At 47.2% G+C, this 15,324-nt stretch overlaps 4 protein-coding genes across 4 annotated transcripts; 3 read left to right on the forward strand and 1 right to left on the reverse strand.

Moving 5' to 3' along the window:
- Window positions 1–543: 543 nt before the first annotated feature.
- MGYG_04285 (hypothetical protein) lies at window positions 544–4,488 on the forward strand (the record flags this gene model as incomplete). The annotated part of the gene is made up of 4 exons (XM_003174062.1): window positions 544–898; window positions 963–1,403; window positions 1,476–1,910; window positions 1,946–4,488. The coding sequence occupies 4 exons, from the start codon at window positions 544–546 to the stop codon at window positions 4,486–4,488; spliced, it is 3,774 nt and encodes a 1,257-aa protein (XP_003174110.1).
- Window positions 4,489–5,587: 1,099 nt separating this feature from the next.
- Window positions 5,588–8,084, forward strand: MGYG_04286 (vacuolar ATP synthase catalytic subunit A; the record flags this gene model as incomplete). Its single annotated transcript, XM_003174063.1, has 5 exons — window positions 5,588–6,091; window positions 6,176–6,260; window positions 6,331–6,998; window positions 7,060–7,956; window positions 8,028–8,084. The coding sequence occupies 5 exons, from the start codon at window positions 5,588–5,590 to the stop codon at window positions 8,082–8,084; spliced, it is 2,211 nt and encodes a 736-aa protein (XP_003174111.1).
- Window positions 8,085–8,708: 624 nt separating this feature from the next.
- MGYG_04287 (vacuolar protein sorting-associated protein 1) lies at window positions 8,709–11,338 on the forward strand (the record flags this gene model as incomplete). The annotated part of the gene is made up of 8 exons (XM_003174064.1): window positions 8,709–8,731; window positions 8,818–8,887; window positions 8,982–9,076; window positions 9,184–9,937; window positions 9,999–10,640; window positions 10,698–10,968; window positions 11,025–11,109; window positions 11,170–11,338. 8 exons carry the CDS (start codon window positions 8,709–8,711, stop codon window positions 11,336–11,338), a joined length of 2,109 nt encoding a protein of 702 aa, XP_003174112.1.
- Window positions 11,339–12,098: 760 nt separating this feature from the next.
- Window positions 12,099–14,048, reverse strand: MGYG_04288 (acetylcholinesterase; the record flags this gene model as incomplete). Its single annotated transcript, XM_003174065.1, has 6 exons — window positions 12,099–12,223; window positions 12,277–12,691; window positions 12,753–13,251; window positions 13,311–13,395; window positions 13,458–13,632; window positions 13,821–14,048. 6 exons carry the CDS (start codon window positions 14,046–14,048, stop codon window positions 12,099–12,101), a joined length of 1,527 nt encoding a protein of 508 aa, XP_003174113.1.
- Window positions 14,049–15,324: the final 1,276 nt, after the last annotated feature.

A 15,324-nucleotide genomic window follows, 5' to 3' on the forward strand; every position in this document is an offset into this window, starting at 1 on the left:
ACAGGATTCTATCTGTAATCTCAAGACGGAGCTTATATAACAAGGTTAATAATAGTTTATTTTAGTTCCAATCTTGGTTAAGTTCCGTACTAAGGCCTTGGCGCTTAGGGCATATCATATATAAAGCTCCTGTCTTGGCCGATGGCGGCTCTGAAGGAACTGAATTTGATTAAGCCTGATAGCGTTCTCGAGCCTGTATTATTATTATTTTAGGAAGATTATAGGTTGGATGGGTTAAAGGGCATGGTAAGGTATGGATTGTTTGCGCAGTGATAAAACAAATATATCGTAGCCTGCATAGTGATGTGACTCGGGGGGCTCAGCAGCCCCCAATCCCCTGCATGGCCTATGTATGTACGTACATACATAGCTAGATGAGCGGCTCTTCCCCTGTATCATCCATCGCAAGATATGGATCCATGCGCCATAGCCACTCATTGGGCCAGGGGTCCTGCCGCTGATACCCAGGGAGCAAGCATTTATATCAGTCCATGGAAAGCTCCCTGGAGGCTGAAAGATATCTCCAGCAACAATCGGACTACGATGCTATCACAAAAGATCAAGCACTATCGCCTTGCTTCTGGCCCAGAAGCCAGCCAACCGCCCGATATCCGCTCTGAATCCTTGGAACCAGCCAAAATCCACACTCAGGCGGGCGCTAACGAGATCTCTTCTTCCACCAGTTTGCTGGCCGAAGGAAATACAAGTCCTGTGGACGGCGCAAAAAGACTCTGGGTGCCCTTTTCGCTTCGTCGGACGACTCTCCTCTCGTTCACTGCCTTGTTTGTCGTGCTGCTGTCTGCATTAGCAACAATATGGCGGATCGCTGAGAATAATCATGGGCTGAGTACCGTCAACCCAAGCAACTACTATCTCTGGACTTATGGCCCGACATTTGGTAAGTGGTTTGTAAAAGGAACAAATATACCACTTGGGTTGGGCTAAATAATACCCTTGCGCAGTCTTCACCATTGTCAGCGCACTCTGGGGTCAGGTCCAATATCGAACCCTGCAGCTTTTTCCCTGGCGCCAGATGTCTCGTGGCTCCGTGTCGGCAGCAGACAGTGTCCTACTTGATTACCTTTCCCCGTGGAATGTATCGGCCCTGTTCAAATCCCTGAAACGTGGCCATTTCATGGTCTCAGTTCCGATCGCAGTATCACTGGTTATCAAGTTGATGACAGTGTTATCCACGGGCCTATTTGTTGTGAATGATGTTCAGCTAGAGCTTACTAAAGAATTTCAGGTATTAAAAGAGTTTAATGGGAATAACTTCGACCTATTTGCTTTAGATACTCGTACCTACTTCAAAACGTGGGGGGCTGCCCAATACAATTTCAGCAACCCATTAGGGGTTGCAGATGGGCATGTATTTGAGAGTTTTTTCTCTAATACCAGCCCAAGTAAGTAAAATACTCCTCAGTTCCCTTTAATCAGCTATACCTGAAGCTCAAGCCTGACATTGTTACTTTTAGCGGAAACCCCTATATATTTGCAGAACACGACATACCAAGCTACTGTTAATGTATTTACGCCTTCGCTTGAATGCTGGGAGACATCTGTAAAAACTTTTGGTAACAAAAGTTATGGCGTTGGACTGCGAATTGATGGTTATGCTATGGTAATTAATGGCGACCGGGATTTTAGCAAGTTCCCACCATTGGGGATGGTACTAGGAGACAGTGACGGCAACACCCCCAGTTTCCCGGCGTATTATAACTTCGACCCCGTGAATATCACAAGTACCGACTGGAGACTCTGGATGTACGTTGCGACTTCAATACACGAAAACCCCAACGGGCATCCGGTACCATACCCACTATACCCCAACGGGACTGCTTACGCCGACATTATAGGCTTAATGTGCAAACTCTCGTACTCTACCAACCGCGGCACTGTTACATTGACGGGTCTGGAGATGTCAACACACCTTTGACTAATTTAGCTGTTGAACACCCTGTTAAAATACCTGGGCTAGTGAACGTCAGCGCGTCTACCATACTATACGGGTCCTATCTTTCGGTGGCCCTGAGTACCGATCATATGGAAACAGAAGAGATCGCTGATGGCCTTTTAAATATAGACGAGGCCGGCCCCCAAAACATTTCCGATATCAGAATTCTCACAGACCGAGTCACTAAGTCAATCCAGGCTCTTGCAGTTCAGCTTACATCGGAATACCTAATGGTGCCTAGTACTAGCACAGTAACAGGGACAATGGGGTCTAAGGAGACTCGTCTTACACTCAGAAATGAAGCATTCTATGCTATTATATCGATCCTGGGGTTATTAGCACTAGTATCTCTATTATTTTGCATTTTCTTCTTTCCTTCTGCTGTCTGCTCACGAGACCCTGGATCTATCAATGGCATTGGAACAATCTTGGCTAATAGCCCTGAATTTATGGATTCTTTATCCGGTATGGGCCATGCCCCAAAAGAGGAGCTTCGAAAGGCCCTCGCATCCCAGACTTATATCACTATAGCAAAAGGGGATACCTTTTTAATCAAGCAAAATGGCCCTGAAGTTAGAAAGTCGGCTCTAACTATACAGCTATCTTGGTGGAGACCCTTCGGAGCAGCCCCTCTAGCACGGGCTCTAGTCTTTTTTATACCAATCTGTCTCTTGGTTATTCTTGAGATATTATATTGGAAATCTCGAAGCTCAGATGGCTTTGCTAATATTAATACACGCTCAGGCTATTTAAGCTATACATGGATCTATATTCCACCGCTAGTGATGCTGGGAGTCCGATCCCTCTATGAATGCGTGTATTTTAGCACAAGAGTATTCCAACCTTACCATGAGTTAAAGAGGGGCCATGCATCACCTGAGAGAAGTATTATGGATAATCAGCACCGGAAACTAGCCATTGTTGGCGTCTGGGATACTCTTACGAAGAGGCAGTGGTCAGTCATGGCAGCTGGCATTGCTATCCTGATCGGACCATCCCTACCTATCGTTGTGTCAGGTCTCTACAATGTGTCAAATGTTGCCTCAGCCAGCAATATTACCCTAACCCAGATGAACAGAGTCACCATTGGCGACGAGAGATATTTTTATGGCAGCGCGAGCACATCCAATGATGCCAAGCTTGGTGACATGACTATTCAATACAACCTTTCCTATCCGCAGTGGACCTATCAGGACCTCTCGCTTCCAAAACTGAAGATTAACGAAGCCAGCCTTCCAGATAAAATGGCTAATGCACTAAATGTCAGTGGTTATTTTGTCAAAGCAGAGGTTCCTGGCCTAAGGCTTAATATGGGTTGCGAAGAATTACCCCCTGATGCGTACGTCACTGGTCCCGATCCAGATAACGACGACATAACCAGCATTGTTGTCAATATCCCCAGGCTGGTTAATGATTGCGAATTCGAATCCAACAGTATAAAAACGGGTCGGGCTATCTTGCATGAGAACAGTTATTTTAGCGGCTTCGCCGCAACGCTTTCACTTAACACTTCAGGGCTACCAAGTAGTTGTCCCACGATTGCTGTAATGTATGGGAAGCTTGGCGGCCCGACACCAGACACAGTCGAAGCGATTACAGTGATAACGTGCACACCAAAGGTTGAACAAGTGGATGTCTCTATTAGGTTGTCGCTTCCTTCCTATACCTTCGATTTATCATCTCCCCCGTCCGTCGTACCGGGATCGGCGACGACTCTAATTGGCGAATACATAGACAAACAGGAACTTGCCGGCCCTGAAGGTGAGAGGATCTCAGACGCGGTCCTAGATATATATCCCGGGGATAATAGTACGAATGGTCTACGCCCTCTGTTCAAAAGCATCATCTACGGCAAAGCAGCTATTTCAGCCTCAGCCCTCCTCGATGTAAACACGTTAAAGCAAGAACTGCAAAATGTCTGGGGCATTATCACTGCTCAAATGATCAACAGTCAAGGCAGAGAAGACTACGACGATCCTTTAGCATTTTCCGGCATCAAATATCGACCAGTGTACTCTGCCTCGCTGATTAACCCATTTAGTACCCGGATATCACAGAATATGATCTCCACGCGCATCTTGCAAGCTATCCTAGCCACCATGATGCTCTGTGGGGCAATCAGTATTTTTCTCATAAACACCCGAGAGGTCCTGCCCAAGAACCCATTGAGCATTGCCGCGGCAGCGAGCCTACTCGCTGATTCCCGTATCCTCGGCTCTAGTACTACCTCTAACCACGAAAGATCCAAGGGCATGATACCCCCCGGTAGCGAATGGTGCAATGACGAACAGCTCAAAGAGCGTGGTGTGTTCCATGAACAGACGTTTACGCTTAAATGGTGGGATGTCAAGGAAAGCAATGATAACACCAACAACATCAGTGATTCCGAATCCCAAAGAGATAGCGCGGTTTTGAATAATGACGTCGACGGCTTAAGTGGGAGTACTACCTCAATACAATCCAACGCAGCGAAGACTCGAAAGCGATTTGGCATCGACGCCGATGATATCGATGACTTCAATTCCCCAGTATAATCAAGCCCAAGGCTCCCTGGGAGAACTATCGTTATCCCGCATCCTCTACGCTCGTGCTCACACAGGTGGGAATGATATTTCGAGCTTAACATCGCAATGTCTTGGTGTTGTTTTGTTATTATTGTCATGAACCAGGATCTAACAAACGAAGGTTCCAAGTGAGCCACGGAAAAATGTCTCACTAGATTATTATATACTTAAGATATTTTTGTTCTAGAATAGTACATAGAGTCTTTGATACCAGGTAATTTCCCCCCAAGCAATCCCTGACTATGAATGTTAGTCTAGCATAGCTACTCATCCGCCTTGAAAGACACGAATTGCTTGTGCACTAACTACGGAGGCCGCGCTCAAAAGTCATCAGCAGGCCCCTGGTGGCTGTAAGAAATACTGTGGCGGAACAGTACTAAGTTGTACCAAGGCGTTGTAAATATCTTCCTCATTATCACAATAGCTCAGGCAGGAGGAACTGACTGGTATTAGAAGGTTAGTAGGAGGACTTAAGGAAGAAGGATATCACTAACATACAGAACAGTTGATTCTAAAACCAAAACTTATTTCTTTTGCTATTCTTTGCAAAAGAGGCCATCCCGAAACTCTTATCCAGGAGGATAATGCACCTTCTCATGCCCATGTTGCCAGTCAACCTATCTTTAACAGAGCCCACGTACAGAAGATGCTCTGGCCTAGCAACTCTCCTGGTTGTAATATGATAGAGCCAGCTTGGAACTATCTCAAGCGAAGGACTACTACCCGCGGTGCACTAACAACTAGGGAAACGGAGCAAGCCTGGATCCAAGCATGGAGAAAATCTGCCACAGGAGCCTGCCTGGCTGGAGACGAAGCCGAAGCCGCAGCTGGGGAAGCTGGAGGATCTCCCCAACCGTCTACAGCTGGAGACGAGAGAGAAACACGGCGCCGGCCCTTTTCAAAGCTGGAAATCCCAAATATCAGAGCACCTTGGCAGCTGTGTTGACTATCTATGCTGCTAGCTTACACCGTAGTTAACTTGCTTGCTGTAGACAGGCGGACAAGCGGACAAGTAGAGAACATCTGTAAAATAGACACCCAAAGAGGCCCAGGAGGGAGAGCAAGCTGTATGATACTGGGACTAGGACGACCGTCTTTCAGGCCGCGACCGTCTCTGCTCGGCCTCGTTTCCGCATTGTCTTCATCATCATCTTCTTCTGCGGGTGACGATGGTGATAATGAGGATGCCTGCAGCGCCCTAAAGCAGCACCAAGATCCAGCTCCACCACGCAGCTTCATCTGCAACTTCAACTTCACCACCAACAACATCGTCAACAACAACAACAACAACAACAACAACAACAACAGCTACAGCCGCCGCATCAGCAGCTGTAACGAGGACGACGGTAGAGAGAAACTCGAGGATACCGAGGACAGCTGTAGCGTCGACGGCTCAGAGACAGGAAGCACATCGTCATCGTCCACTGCACCGATCGAAACGAGGTCGCCGCCTGCCATGGCACCCAAGGACTCGAAGGAGGAGGCCGGGGATGAGCAGAAGGGAGTCGTCTTCTCCATCTCCGGTCCTGTCATCGTGGCAGAGAACATGATAGGATGTGCCATGTACGAGATGGTCGGTGGCTCTTCTACCCTCGATCTACCCTTTTGGTGGGTTGTTTACAGGATGGGATGCTGATGATGATGATAATGCTTGCAGTGCCATGTCGGAGTTGACAAAGTCGTTGGAGAAGTCATCCGAATCTCAGGAGACCAGGCCACCATCCAGGTCTACGAGGAAACAGGTATGCACGTCCCGGCCAATTGACCCCGTCTGAAGCGCCTGGAGAAGCTCCTTCTGACCATTTACCACAGCTGGTGTTACTGTCGGTGACCCCGTTATCAGGACGGGCAAGCCGCTGTCCGTCGAGCTGGGCCCCGGTCTGATGGAAACCATCTACGACGGAATCCAGCGTCCTCTCAAATCCATCTCTGAGGCCTCAAACAGCATCTACATCCCTCGTGGTGTCGCCCTGCCCGCTCTCGACCGCAAGAAGAAATGGGCCTTCAAACCTGCCGGTCTCAAGGTCGGCGACCACATCACTGGTGGTGACGTCTGGGGTTCCGTCTTCGAGAACAGCCTGCTTCACGACCACAAGATCCTCCTACCCCCAAGAGCCCGAGGAACCATCACACGTATCTCTGGGCCTGGTGACTTCACCGTCGATGAAAAGCTGCTGGAAGTTGAGTTCAATGGCAAGAAGACCGAATACAGCATGATGCACGTATGGCCCGTTCGTGTGCCTCGTCCAGTTAACGAGAAGCTCTCCTCCGATTCTCCCTTCATCGTCGGCCAGCGAGTCTTGGATTCTCTGTTCCCCGGTGTCCAGGGCGGTACGATCTGTATCCCCGGTGCTTTCGGCTGTGGAAAGACTGTCATCAGTCAGAGTGTGTCCAAGTTCTCTAACAGTGACATTATCGTCTACGTCGGTTGTGGTGAGCGCGGTAACGAGATGGCTGAAGTCTTGATGGATTTCCCAGAGGTGAGACAGCTCCCTTTTAGTACTATTAAGCTGCCTGCAACCAGATACTAACTTTTGACAGCTTACAATCACCATTGACGGACGCAAAGAGCCTATCATGAAGCGTACCTGCTTGATTGCCAACACCTCCAACATGCCTGTGGCTGCCCGTGAGGCCTCCATCTACACCGGTATCACTGTTGCAGAGTACTTCCGAGACCAAGGTAAACACGTTGCTATGATGGCAGATTCCAGTTCCCGCTGGGCTGAGGCTCTCCGTGAAATTTCCGGTCGTCTAGGAGAGATGCCTGCTGATCAGGGTTTCCCCGCGTACCTTGGTGCCAAACTTGCTTCTTTCTACGAGCGTGCGGGTCAGACCATCGCCCTGGGTAGCCCCGAGCGAAAAGGAAGTGTCAGCATTGTTGGAGCCGTCAGTCCACCTGGTGGTGACTTTGCTGATCCCGTCACCTCAAGTACACTCAACATCGTCCAAGTCTTCTGGGGTCTCGACAAGAAGCTCGCCCAAAGAAAACACTTCCCGTCCATCAACACTTCCATATCCTACAGTAAATACACAGGCATCCTTGACAAGTACTACGCCAAGGATCACCCTGAGTTCCCCCGGCTACGTGACAAGATCAAGGAGCTGCTCAGTAACTCCGAAGAACTGGATCAGGTCGTGCAGCTCGTTGGAAAGTCTGCTCTCGGAGACGCTGACAAGATCACGCTGGACGTGGCCACCCTGCTCAAGGAAGATTTCCTGCAGCAGAACGGATACTCTGACTACGACCAGTTCTGCCCCTTGTGGAAGACGGAGTACATGATGAAGGCCTTTGTCTCCTACTACGATGAGAGTCAGAAGGCCATTGCCCAAGGTCAGAGCTGGGCTAAGGTCCGAGAAGCCACCAGCGCCATCCAGACTGCTCTTCGAAACATGAAGTTCGAGGTCCCTGATGACGAGGAAGAAGTCACCGCTAAGGTATGTCCCTGTCCTTTGTACCAACCCATAACCCATCCGTACATACAACCATCTTACTAACTCGTCTCTAGTACGATAAAATTCTCCAGGACATGTCTGAAAAGTTCGCCTCGGTGTCGGATGAGTAAATATTTCGGTTTTTTTATCTATTTCCCCCCTTTTTCCGTTCGTACAAATGCAAAAACGTTAATTCACCGATCAAAACTGGCCTACAGGACCAAGGTGAAGCAGCAAAGCCATTTATCATAATAATCTATCCTGCCTATCGGGACAATAGACTGTTGAGATTCTGTGCTAGTCCGCGAGGTCAGTCTTTGATACCTATATATACGTAGACGCAGTATAGGCAGCAGCATTATCGGTGCCACACTATAAAGCCCTTACTTTTACACTTTATACTTCTTCACCGATTCACCGTAGCTTCTCCCTTCTAGTACTCCTATTTTCCTCTTTCACTAGGCTTCAGGATCCTCCTCACCATCATCACCGTCCTCTTCGTCGTCTATCAATATCAGCTCAATAAATATAAGCTGCGTGTGACGAGGTCAGTTGCACGTGAACAAGCCCAAACTCTCCAAAAACATCGAAGTTGTTCAAAACGCCCAAAATATCCAAGCAAGAGGATATACCTAACCTAACAACAACCAACCCTTGCCTAACCACAGGATCCTCACCGAGACAGCTTCTTCGGTCGTGTTCTTCCTCTTCGCCGGTATCTCCCCCAGCTCGACTGTACATTATATCTCCAGACCATGGCCGCCCAAGCTGGCTATTCGTAAGTACTCTTATCCATCTCTTGCCCAAACACACCAAACCCACGATCGGCCATGTTGCTAATGCAGGGAACTTATCTGGGTGTAGGATAAGCGTCAACGACCCTGGTCTGATCTCTCTCGTCAATAAGTTGCAAGATGTCTTCACGACCGTCGGAGTACGTTGTTTTCTTTCTCCCTAAAGTGGCACCGACAGTTCCATACCGCCTATACAGAACGCAGACCTAACCAGCGGCGGCGCACATTATACAGGCACAAAACCCAATAGATTTACCACAGATAGTCGTCGTGGGATCGCAATCCAGTGGAAAGAGTTCCGTCTTAGAGAATATAGTGGGAAGAGACTTGTGAGTTGGATATGGGCCCCTCCCTCACCCCCTTTTGAGGGCTGGTGTTTGCCTCCCCAACTGTACGCCGGGAGGACGTTTGATGGCTAACATAGAGAATCTACCAGTTTACCACGAGGATCTGGCATCGTCACTCGACGGCCGTTGGTCCTCCAGCTTATCAACAAGCCCCGCTCTGAGAAACAAGCAAATGGTGTCAAGGAGGAAGACAAGCTAGATACTACCGACAGCGAGGCAAACATTGATGAATATGGCGAGTTCCTTCACATTCCTGGCCAGAAGTTCCACGACTTCAATAAGATTAGAGAAGAGATCGTCCGTGAGACAGATGCAAAGACTGGCCGCAATGCTGGAATCTCCCCCGCGCCTATCAACCTGCGAATCTATTCTCCTAACGTCCTCACTCTTACATTGGTCGATTTGCCCGGTTTGACCAAGGTGCCTGTTGGAGACCAGCCAAAGGATATCGAGAAGCAGATAAGAGAGATGGTGCTGAAGCAAATCAGCAAGTCAAATGCGATTATTCTTGCCGTCACGGCTGCGAACCAGGATCTGGCCAACTCTGATGGTTTGAAGCTTGCTCGAGAAGTTGATCCGGAAGGACAGAGGACAATTGGTGTCTTGACCAAGGTCGATCTTATGGATGCCGGAACTGATGTTGTGGATATTCTTGCTGGCAGAGTCATTCCGCTACGACTGGGATATGTGCCGGTTGTCAACCGAGGACAGCGAGATATTGAGAATAAGCGAACAATCTCGTATGCTCTTGAGCATGAGAAGAATTTCTTTGAAAACCATGCCACATATTCTTCCAAATCTGCCTACTGCGGAACACCATACCTGGCAAGAAAGCTCAATGTGGTATGTATCACCAGAGACCGTGGCCTGGGGTATAACCTATAAACTAACAGCTGATTTCTAGATACTCATGATGCACATTAAACAAACTCTCCCCGACATCAAAGCCCGTATTGCATCCTCTCTGCAGAAATACACCGCCGAATTGAACCAGCTTGGTGACTCGATGCTTGGAAACAGCGCCAACATCATCCTCAACATCATCACAGAATTCAGCAACGAGTACCGAACCATTCTGGACGGCAACAACCAGGAACTTTCATCCGTGGAACTTTCTGGTGGCGCACGTGTCAGCTTCGTTTTCCACGAACTATACTCCAACGGTGTCAAGGCCATTGACCCCTTTGACATAGTGAAGGACATGGATATCAGAACAATGCTGTATAACTCCTCCGGTCCTTCTCCTGCCCTGTTCGTTGGAACAGGCGCATTTGAGTCTATCGTCAAGCAACAGATCAAGAGACTCGAAGAGCCCAGCTTAAAATGTGTTTCCCTCGTCTACGATGAACTTGTCAGAATCCTTGCTCAGCTATTGAACAAGCAGCCGTTCAGGAGGTATCCACAGCTGAAGGAACGATTCCATGGAGTCGTAATATCGTTTTTCAAAAAGGTCATGGACCCAACGAATAAGCTTGTCAAGGACCTCGTTGCTATGGAGGCTTGCTACATCAACACCGGCCACCCAGACTTTATCACCGGACACAGAGTAAGATTATTTCAAACGGTTACCTTCATGAATGATATTCTGACAATTGACATATAGGCTATGGCAATCATTAATGAAAGGCACAATGCAGCGAAGCCTACGCAGGTTGACCCAAAGACTGGAAAGCCTCTGCCTCCTTCTGCCACTCTACCACAGCGATCTGCTAGCCCTAGTCTCGATCTTGGTGAATCCAGCCCAGGCTTCTTCGGCAGTTTCTTCTCCTCCAAGAACAGCAAGAAGAAGATGGCCGCTATGGAGGCACCTCCACCAATCCTGAAGGCGTCCGGTACCTTGTCCGAGCGAGAAAACACCGAGGTTGAGGTTATAAGTATGTCAGACATGTTATACTTTTTACTTGGCTCCCAACTAACTCGCTCTTTACAGAACTCCTCATCAACTCGTACTACAATATCGTCAAGCGAACCATGATTGATATGGTCCCCAAGGCCATCATGTTAACCCTTGTCCAGTAAGTCATAGAAAATATTTCGTTATTTATTGTTCCTTCATACTAACGCAAAGTCATCAGGTTCACCAAGGACGAAATGCAAAGAGAGCTTCTAGGAAATCTCTACAGAGCAGAAGAACCCGACGACCTTCTCCGCGAAAGTGAATTCACCGTTCGTCGCCGCAAGGAATGCCAGAGAATGGTCGAGAGTTTGACTAAGGCCAGCGAGATCGTCGCTCAAGTCCAATAAATTCCACACCACCAAACGTCAACATAGGAGGTTTAAACTTGTTTCCCGATCACCAACAAACAGACAGATAAACCCAGGTGATATGGAACATCAAATCACCAAATGAGAAAAATTACTACTGAAAATACAACTTAGCGCCACATTCGATCTCTTGATAGAAATACGGTTTGGGTGTGTTGCCATGCAGCCTCTATTCCTTACATATTTACTCACCCAGAGTGATTGATATCCCCTTTCCATATGTTCTATATCATATACTATTAATCATCTTTTCTCGACCTTATTTCATATCATTCCTAGTCACTGTCGGTCATATATGCCCATGATACATATTTATTTGCCCTTGACGATTTTATTAGGCTATCATCTTTCTTACACTGTAACCCCCTCATCAGTGTGTTATATCTATTCGACCTTCCCATGATTGGTTCTCTGCCCTTCTAAGTTTTCAGTTTCTTCCAAGGTCGTTACCGACCCGTCTAAATTAGCTATGTTACGTCATCACGAATCCACGGATCAATAAAAATACGAGAAAGTTGCGCACGGATCATTGAACTTTCTAATATAAAACTTAAAGTAACACTTTGACTATACAAAAGGGAGCAACATTATATTAGGTCAATAAAAGCTATTTATTTCCCTCAGGATGCATTAATCCTTGTATTTTAGATCAACCCAAGTTGAATTGAGCTGCGTTGATATGTAATGTGAAGGTCATAAATCTTTTTTTTTTGGCGAGACGGCCCGAAACCGAAGGCTTTTAAAATCCCCCATGGGCATAGGATGTGTTTGTACCAACTAGCGGGCAGTCCTTATCTGAGAATAAAGGCGGCAGGTACGTGGCACTGGGTCCATTCCTAAATGCAAGCCCTACCAAGGCATTTCCTATAACTACAGTCAGTAATGCACTATCTATTTCACAGAGCTGATCGACACACCTTTGCCATCTTTCCTATATCTGGGCCAACCAAGCTTTGACAAGCCTTCACGAGGATCTGCTGCGAAAGTTGCAAAGGCGTGCATCATATAAGCAGAAAATTTGGCCTCAGTTTCGGTGTTTGCAGTGCCGTTACTAACGTCCTCTGCTGTGCCAAACAATTGAGCGACGTCACATCCATGATACGATCCACTTCCTGGAAACAGGATGGAATTAGGCCATTCACCGAAATACATGTATCGCCAGGTTGGAACGCCCCTTGCCGCGCGGTACCTTGCTTCCCTGGCGTTTGGGCAGGTGAATCCAGCTAGGTTGAATAAATGCCATGCTTTTTGACTTATAGTTGTGATGTTCAGGGCATAAGCGGAGACTTTGTAGTATCCAGCTTCGTAATCGCCGTTACCGACTAGATATGGCTATTTATTTTGGTTAGATTTGAGGCCGATAATGTGCACGGTAATCAGTTGTCCAACTTACTAATTTAGCAAACATTCCCTTAGCTGCACGCTCCTCGTAATTGGAAAAGACAAGCTCTTCATCAACTGTTGGATGAAACACTGGCTGTGGTAGCAAGTTACTTGGTTCCGGTGGTACCTTAGATACTGCAGCTAGGACATCCGTAGCGGGTTTAGATCTCACACAAGGCAGTGTATCGCCCGAACTTCCACACCCAAGTGCTTTAGACAAGATGTACCAGTATTTCTCAGACTGCGCTTGTGTATTGGGTGAAAAGCTCAGAGCAGTACCAGACATAGGTATGACAGCGTGGACAATTGGGTCTTCAATATGTTTGTATGTATAGTAATCAGTCATAGCTCCGCCAGCAGAGTGGCCAATTAGAGTAATACGGCTAGGATCACCCCCGAAAGCCGCAATGTTATCTCGAACCCACTCTATTGCCATACGCTGATCAAGCAATGCAACATTTTGAGGCGCACCAGGTGCACTGGGGTAACCAAAAACATTGAGGCGGTAGCTGATCGCTAGTTAGATTCAAGCATTGATTATACCAGTGGAAAGCCGCAGGCTACCTACTTCATCGACACCACAACGATGTCTTCCTTATCGGCAATGTATTGGCCCTGGTAAAAGGGGTTATTTGTGCTACCAAGAGAAAAGCCTAGAACATTGTCAGGTGTGTTAACCCGACTGATATTAAAGAGGGTATAAAAATAGACTTACGTCCGCCGTGAATCCAAAGTAACACGGGTTTCTTCTTAAGTGGTGTATTCTTTGCCCAGACGTTCAACTTTAGGCAGTCCTCGCTTTGTAGCTTCACATTTTGACTGGCAAAATTTGCAATAATGATTTGCTGAAGGGCTGTTCCATTCGGGTAATGAACTGATTTGCTTGGGGTCTGCAGGCAATCGCTTTAAGTTTGTAGAAATGTCTTAGCCAACAATCGATTTGTTTAGTAGTTATTGGTAGTTTTGTTAGGACATACAGAGACTAGTAAAAGACGAAACCCTAGTTAATGTTGGGCCACGAAAACGAAGATAGATGGTTACTTTGTTCGCTTTAGGGAGAAAAGAACACATGACTTACGAAATTCGCAGCTTCAAAGGGCGCATCAGACGTAAATCTAACGGGTGGCGCGAATCTGAGGTCACCAACGGGAGCCTGTGCGTATCGAATTCCTAGATATTCGTCCACAGATGGCCGGGACGCCGATACATGGCCTATTATTAGTCCGCTGGTCGTATTAACCAGCGAACCTCTTACCGCAATAGGCAGAAGTAGGAGAGAAACAAGCAACTGGGTAATCGAAAGCATAATTTCAGTGTTTATTCTCTTTTTTCATTAGAGTTGGAGTTGGTTTCTCTCCGACTCGACAGCTGTAGGGATGATCTGGGAAGGACAAGTTGTTCCTTAGGCAACCTCCTGCCGAACACAACTGATGACAACCCACCATGCAAGCATCTGCAGCGATAAATTCCTTGCATTGCTTGGCACTGCCTCGTTCAAGGGTCCCATTTCGGTCGGTTGAATATGATAGCTTGACTATAGCTCTCGCATTATAGTCAACATTTGTGGGGCTGGTAGCACAGAGTATTTGATTCTGAGGGCTATACTCCGTACGAATTCTCTGTCTTCTATAGACAAAGGCAGACAACCATCCATCCCCCTATTATGCGAGAAGGTGTTTGTTATCAAAATCGGGTTACTGAGATTTAGCCTGACCTAGAATAACCGACTAGCCCGACCCGTATATAGTATTAGTAGCAGGCTTCAACTAGGTTTTTGGGCTGTAGGAACAGCGAAGTGTCGACCCGAGCATTCCAGAGAGGGCATATGCTGGAGAAATTATCTGGGGCTTTAACGGTCACTTTTGTCATACAACCGAAGGTCTGAGCAGAAGAGTCAGCAGCTTCGATGGAAGATGGCCATCCCTGTGTAGAGCCCTTGTTGGTATAACCGAATCGATGTGTGATATCGACATATATAGGCTATATGGTAGTCGGTCATGTTGAATGTTGCACCCGGAAATAGAGCCGAAAGTATATCGGTATCCTAGGAACCTTAACCTGCCGTCACGGGTTATTGAGCCACTTGACTGAATGGTCACCTCTATTACTTGATAGAAATAGGTGATATGCAATATCTGAAGCGAGAGCTTGAAGACACCGCGGTCAAATCCTGGTCAGAAGCCTAAACATGAGCCTTCTGATGATCGTGTAAGAAGTTAAGTTTTAGGCCGTTCTTCATTATATAGTTAAACAAGTAGTCTATGAAAAAGGCAAAATATGTAAATCATCCTTGAAATACTACCCCATACATACCTGGAACACACTCTATTCAGTGAAGGGGTCCTTTGATTAGGCAGGGATCTCCGTACCGGCTTTAGTATTCCTAGCATGATAGACTCAGAGGGGACATGATTTGGCGGAAAGCGGCGGATTTGAGCATCAGAATGGTATCATATTTAGAGCAGTTATTTCCGTATTTATCCGCCTAGAAACATTATATTGTAGCCGACAACCTCAACTTTACTGGTGTGTATATTGGAGGAGGGTTGGGTAGAGATGTGCATGAGGGAGACCCCGCCGTT

Source organism: Nannizzia gypsea, genomic scaffold (genome assembly GCF_000150975.2).
Source record: "Nannizzia gypsea CBS 118893 supercont1.3 genomic scaffold, whole genome shotgun sequence".
Classification (NCBI taxonomy): Eukaryota; Fungi; Ascomycota; class Eurotiomycetes; order Onygenales; family Arthrodermataceae; genus Nannizzia; species Nannizzia gypsea.